This window comes from Apis dorsata, unplaced genomic scaffold (assembly GCF_000469605.1).
Source record: "Apis dorsata unplaced genomic scaffold, Apis dorsata 1.3 scaffold_570, whole genome shotgun sequence".
Lineage (NCBI taxonomy): Eukaryota > Metazoa > Arthropoda > Insecta > Hymenoptera > Apidae > Apis > Apis dorsata.
In genome coordinates this window covers 168813-175475 of record NW_006263780.1, presented here as the reverse complement: position 1 = coordinate 175475, position 6663 = coordinate 168813, and the positions used below count along the sequence as shown (strand labels likewise).

At 25.6% G+C, this 6663-nt stretch overlaps 2 protein-coding genes across 4 annotated transcripts in view; both read right to left on the bottom strand.

Moving 5' to 3' along the window:
• Positions 1 to 2070, bottom strand: part of LOC102673661 (serine/threonine-protein phosphatase PP1-beta catalytic subunit) — a 7714-nt gene extending 5644 nt beyond the window's left edge. Inside the window, exons 1-2 of one of the 2 annotated variants that reach the window (XM_006620955.2) lie at positions 1915 to 1999; positions 1350 to 1421 (exon numbers count right to left, since the gene is read on the bottom strand). In XM_006620955.2, coding sequence (XP_006621018.1) covers positions 1350 to 1421; positions 1915 to 1966 — 124 coding nt within the window. In that variant the 5' untranslated portion in view covers positions 1967 to 1999. Of the gene's footprint in view, positions 1 to 1349; positions 1422 to 1914 lie in introns of both variants that reach the window. The other variant, XM_031513053.1, reaches the window with a different exon arrangement.
• Positions 2071 to 2800: 730 nt separating this feature from the next.
• On the bottom strand, positions 2801 to 4856 carry LOC102672953 (mortality factor 4-like protein 1). Of its 2 annotated transcripts, none has more exons than XM_006620948.2 (6): positions 4626 to 4856; positions 4370 to 4487; positions 3989 to 4297; positions 3692 to 3904; positions 3428 to 3606; positions 2801 to 3354 (listed from the first exon to the last, which is right to left on the bottom strand). In XM_006620948.2, the coding sequence occupies exons 1-6, from the start codon at positions 4651 to 4653 to the stop codon at positions 3182 to 3184; spliced, it is 1020 nt and encodes a 339-aa protein (XP_006621011.1). In that variant the 5' UTR covers positions 4654 to 4856; the 3' UTR covers positions 2801 to 3181. The 2 variants fall into 2 exon arrangements, with proteins under 2 accessions (XP_006621011.1, XP_006621012.1); XM_006620949.2 differs by having other exon boundaries at positions 3437 to 3606; positions 4626 to 4854.
• Between the last annotated feature and the right edge of the window lie 1807 nt (positions 4857 to 6663).

The following is a 6663-nucleotide window of genomic DNA, read 5'->3' as shown; positions in this document are numbered from 1 at the left end:
AGAGAGGAGGGAGGGAGGGAGGGAGAGAGAGAGAGAGGAACAAAAAAGATGGAATTTCTGTTACGAAAGAATGATAAAAAAATTCGAAAATGTCGGAAATGACATCTATTAATAATACAGTTATTTACGGAAACAGAACATACGATGAAAAAATTGTAGCTATCGTCATCGTTATATTTATTCACACGCAGTAGTTTGAATTGCTCTTTAGTCGCGTACTGCAATTTATGTTAATAGCATTATCAATTCGTATACTAGAATAGATACTTGGTAAAAAATTTAGTTATAGATAAAACAAAAAATAATATCATAGATATTTAAAAAAATTATTATTCTTCGCCAAGCATTAACATCTTCATTCTAATTAAATAAGATTTTTTGCAATTCTAAAAAAATGAAATTTCTTATCAAATAATTATTAAAAATTTATACATATATAACATACATATATAACATATCTAATTTATTATATATAGTATATATTTCTATATCATTTAATATCTGTTAATTTTTTTGATACAAAATGACAAATAAAAAAGAAATTAAAATTATTTATATTTATTTATATATTAAATAAGAATCTTATAACAAATATATTTAATAAATAAAGTCAGTGTTGTAATATACATTAACTGAACACATTAATAGAAACATATGTCAAGATTATATATATAAATAACATTAATATATATATTGATACTAAACATTTGTGATAATACATCAAATTGTGCCATAAGTTTTTGAAAAAGAATGTGATATTATCTTCCAAAAAAGTAGCTAATTTGATAAGAAAAAAGAATAATAATTGTACATATACTATTGTTATAGAAGCTTAATTCGACACTGACAAGTATCATATCAAGCATGCAAATAAACTAATCTGCATTCAAGCAATATTTTACGTGCAAATTGGATTGTTACAAATTATATTTTTTATATGGTTTATTATTCACAGAAAGTGATTTGAATTCAATGTTCTCGTTATATGGATAGTCCCAAAAGCTTTATCCTAACTAACAAAAATTTTATCTTAAATATATTATTCTATATATGTTTTATATATAGTTTTATTTTAAATATATAATGAAAAAAATTCACATATAATCAATAATACCTTAAAAGCTAATGGGACATCATCAATATGATGATAAAATTGATTGAGAATGAAGATGATATCTTGGGAGAACTTCAATATTGCAGGTGCCACAATGCTATATCTAGCTTCTACTTCATTTTACATTATAAATCATAAGCAAATGATGGCGAGCGTTCACGCACGACGTTGAGGCAGGTAAAGACGCAACTAAAGAACGGAAAAAACTACATGGGGTGGTTTCCTTATTGCGTACCGACAAAATCCGACGAGAAAATATCTTTTAGCTTGGCTTTCTTCTGAACCTGGTCTTTCTGCGTGTGGTATACTTTACCGCAAAGAGTTCCGACATGTAGCATGAGAAAAGAGAACAAACAAAAGAAAATAGTTTTGCCTTCTGGGAAAATAAATAAAAATACGGAATAAATCCAAAGACGTCTGGCATGTTTAAAGAATTACGACAACTGCAACACTGGAAGATCGATATTTTTTTCTTTTTTTTATCTTTTCTCTCTATTTAATATCTACGGATCACGAATTAAACGAACTTTCGACAAACGAGGAAATTCGAGGAAAACCATTTGTAGACTCGTGATACACAGATATCGGATGACAAAGTAGATCGCGCACGATTTAATCTTCCTCTGGCTGGAAAGAAATGTATATATACTCGATGTACGCGGCGCGACTTCATATCGAGCAATTTTCACTGGGTATTACGAAAAAAACTTTCGATTAACTGTACACTAAACTGAAGACTATATTACCAAGAACAACTTCACACTTTCTTTTCACAGAGGCCTCTTTTTTTTATCACGTACCTTCCAACAATCTTTGTATCAGGTTGTCGACGTTCAACTCGACATCCGCCATTTTTTCTTGCCACTGACTGACTAACCTGATGTTTGTAGACTAGATGATATGTTTGTATACGCATTTAACTATATATGACTCTTGTCGATTTGTATATATATATGTAAATTATTATCGACTGCCGGTCCTATGTAAATACGAAAAAAACATAGTAAACTTAATATTAAATATTAGTTTTAACATAAAATGATTATTGATTTGGGTGAATATGCAATATATTGCATTATATTGCATTTGATTTCTCTTTTTTTCTCTTTTCCTATATGAATATTTCAACAATAATACGTCTTATATAACATAAAATTTGTTGTGTTCTTATGTAAATGAATTTACATATTGTGCGAATATTTATGATTTGATCGTATTATTCAATTTGCAAATTTTGTTTCGTTTTACAATCTAAGGTTATAGATGATATAGATATTTTTTGATAATCTGCTGTTTTGACGAATAAGTTCAAGGTGTTGGAATAAATTCATAAAATATCTGAAGAATGAAACGCAAATAAAGTAATCATTTTCAAGAATATCTATTTGTTTGATAAATTTAATATATTCGTCGAAATGTTAATTCGTCAAAAAATATATCTACTATAATTGAAGTTTAAATATTTAAATCTATAATTTTGCATAAAATACAATATATTATATATTTATAAATAAAATCATAATCTACCTTATACATTTTCGTATAATACATCATAAATATACATATGTATATATTATAATTTTTTAATTGCAACAATTTAAAATAAATTGAAATTATTCAAAAGGAAGATAAAATTATAGAATATATTTAGAATGGTATTAATTAAAAATAAGCTATACTCATGAATTAAATGTTTCTAAATATGTATAAAATTGTAATAGATAGTTAAGTAGTAATACATTATATTTACAATAAATAAAAGATTATTCATTAATTTTTAGTTTAAACTAAGACATATTACATTTTTTTAATATTTTTTTTATACATTTAACAAATTAAGAATATATACTTACAGTTTAGAAAAATGTTCATTAATATTCAATACATAATTTTTCAAATTCTTATATGTTCTTACAATAACCTATTTTTATATACTGAACTATTTCTAATGCATCAATATACACAATTTTTAAACAAATGTTGCAGCTGCTGTACTTATAGTCTGGGATATAAAATAATAATAATATTGTTGAATTTAATTAAAAATATCCAAATGTTTATAATAACTTAAGCATATTTCCTATGATAATCAGGTGGTGAATCTGCATAATCTTGTTGAAGATTAAAAAGTTCAGTATTATTTTTTTGTAAATATAATAAGAAATCGTGAAAATGAGACAATAATAATTGTATGCTTCTTTCATCTAATGTAGTATATGATAACATTCCTCCAAGTCTCACTGTAAAGATTAATTAAATTAATAATAATGTTTCCTATTATATATTTAATATATTATCATAAAATATAATTACAAATAGTACCAAACAGCCTCAATAAATGAAATGCACCATATAGTTGACTTGGCAGTGTTTCAGGATTATCATTCATAATTTGAATAAATTGTGGACGTTCCCATTTATATAATAATTGTAAACCTAATGAAATATTGAAATATTCGCGAATACCTTTAGTTATTTCTAATGTACTTTCCCTAAAAATAGATAAAAATATTAGCTTTATACAGAAAAAACTATAATATATAAAATAATACATTTTTAAAATTATAATACAATTACCTGACAGAATCATTTTTTCCTATTGATTTTGATTCTACATAGTCATCTAAAATTTTATCAACTGTATTTTTCACAGGCAAAGCAGGCAATTTATGATGTTTTAATATTACTTCTGATTCATCTATAAGTACATATTTTAATTCTTCTGGAATCTTAATTTTAACCTCCACTTTAGTGAGATATTCTTCTGTTTCACCAGATGGTTCTAATCGGCTATAATAAATTTTATATTTCATAGTTTATTAAATGAAATTTTTTAATAAATTTTAATAAAAGTGAAATTTCTTTGACATAAACCTGCGTTTTTTACGTGGAGCATCTGAAGTAGAATCATGAGATGATGATGGTGTTACATTGCTACTGGTGCTTTTATTAAAACGACTGACACCTTTATCAACTGTTGCAACAGGAGTACTAGCTCTGCTATCAGTATCCTTTTCACGTCCACCTTCACTTCTACGTCCTTGTGTTTTAGATGAGGTACTGCCCTTTTTATTTTTTTGAGCAGATTGTTGATTTGAATGTGCTCTTTGAACCTCTCTTTGTCTTTGTACATTTGCTTCGTTATATTTAAGTACTCTACTTTCCGGAACCCATTCATCCCAACTATTTATATTAAATTTATATATTTATAATTTCAATTTTATAAACATATAATAAATAAAATATAAATCTTACTTTTTATTCCATCCAGCATAATGAATGAAATATTTTATCTGTTTTTCTTTAGTAATGGAGGACTTTAGACATTTTGCTTCATATATTAATGGCCCATGAAAACATAGAACTTTTTCTCCTATAAATTACCACATATTTATTAAAAATCAAATTAAAAAATAAAAATGAATAAAAAAATATTTATTATTCAGTGATCAAACATCACACAAATATATCTTGGAATTTTTCATAGTTCTATTAAAAATTAAATGTGTACCTTCTTGAAATTTACACTTCGGTGGCATACTTATCTCCTTTGAATTACTTATTTTGACTGTTAGTTTTTAAATCGTCAATTTTAAATATTGCCTAAATTTAGGAAATCGCTCGATAATTCGCGCCAATGAAAAACAATTGATTTCCACTGATCAATTTAAAGCAGAACTTTGAATATAGTGTCTTAGGCTTTATGTTCTTATATGTTCACATCTAAAGGTTAGTTTCCAATATGAACGATTATATTTATAATAAAAAAATTTTAGCATTAGGGATTTTTCATTTGCACAATTTTCAAGCCTGAAACGCATATTTAATTTAAATTTAATTTGAGACTTGATATAAGAATAGATAAAAAAATAAAATTATTAAAACATTAGGTATATTTCTTTATGCTAAAATAAGTATTGCATATTGATTACAAATGATTAACATAACAGTTATATATTTTTTTAAGCCAAATGTACAATTTGTCAAGTGTATACGATAATTATCTATTGCTTATTCTAACCTATAATTTATTGATACAAAGTATGAAAATAACTACTAATATTATGAGCATATATACATTATGTCTTAACTTCATTTCTGTATATAAGATTATTATTATATATAAGTATATATAAAAAAATTCATATATATATATATATATGAAACAAAAAACGATGTTTACTCTATAAGCGCTAACGCGGGAATGCTGAATGATCAATTGTAGCGCGACAATAAGTAGTAGCTCGCAAACATTGCGCATGCGTGCTATATTTGAAATAAGTAAATATGAAGATTTTTTATTGTTAATTTATATTATAATATTTTTGTATGTATTTTTTAACTTTTTTCCCTATAACGAAATCATAATTAAAATAAAATATCAAAATCATAAATTTAAATGTTAAAATTATAAATCACTTTACTTATATAAATTCATAATAATACACGGATGTGTCAAATATAGAGACGTTTATAAAGATCAAGTTTGAACTTGAATGAAGTTTCGACGCTTTATTTTTTTTATACCGTTATACGTATTAAACGTACATAAAAAATATTTTTTCTGCTACATTATTCGTTATTTTTTATATAAACATTTAGAACTTATATGTAAGTTTTACGAACAAATTTTCCGGTGCAAAATTATATATATCAACTTAAATTTAAAATCAAATCTAGTAAAAACGTACAAATGTTTAACGTCGAACAACGAAAATGTCGATTCGAATAGATTCTTATTTTTTGTAACAAGATAAACGAAAATTATATTATACGAAAAATAATTTTTCGTATAATAAAGCATGATAAGTGAAAAAACACGAAGGTTATGGTAAATTAAAAACATCACATCTCCCTATGACGTTACACAAGGTTATATTTTGTAATTTCCTGTTCAATTTTTTTTTCTTTTTTCAAATCTTCTTTTTACTTTATCTTTCGACGGGTTGTGCCCGTAAAATGTGACAAAATTCTCATTCGTCGTATTGGTACATACATTGTTTAATTTCTTTTTATTTTTTCTAAGATCAGAATTAATTTTTTTTTTTTTTTCTTTAATATTATTTCTGAACAGTCTCTCAAATACAATCGTAGAAAAGTATATTTGTTTGCGTACATATACGTACGTGCAAATAGTGATAAAAAAATCATTAATGAATTAGGATCAAGCTAACTTTAAAGAATATCGATATTTCTAAAGCAACGCGTTTCTAATTCTTTCTCTTTTTTTTCTTAGTTTAAATAATCGAATCGTCGTTGTTGCTCGCCGCTAACAACAATAATAATTTATTCTCGATGCTTGGTTTCGCATAGATCGCGTTAAGTAAAGATCATAAAACTCTCGCTAAACGAGAAAAAAAAAGATTAAGGAAAGACTCTGTCGTCCATTATAAAATATAAGAAGCGCCTTATTCGACAGACTGCCAGAAGAGAGCCAGAGATTTTTCACGAATAATCAGGCTTAAAAAATGAAAATTCGATGGACTGCCATCTTCGCGATAAGTTATTATAAAAAGATCCCGGAAAGTCTGAAAACGTCGGAACGACAA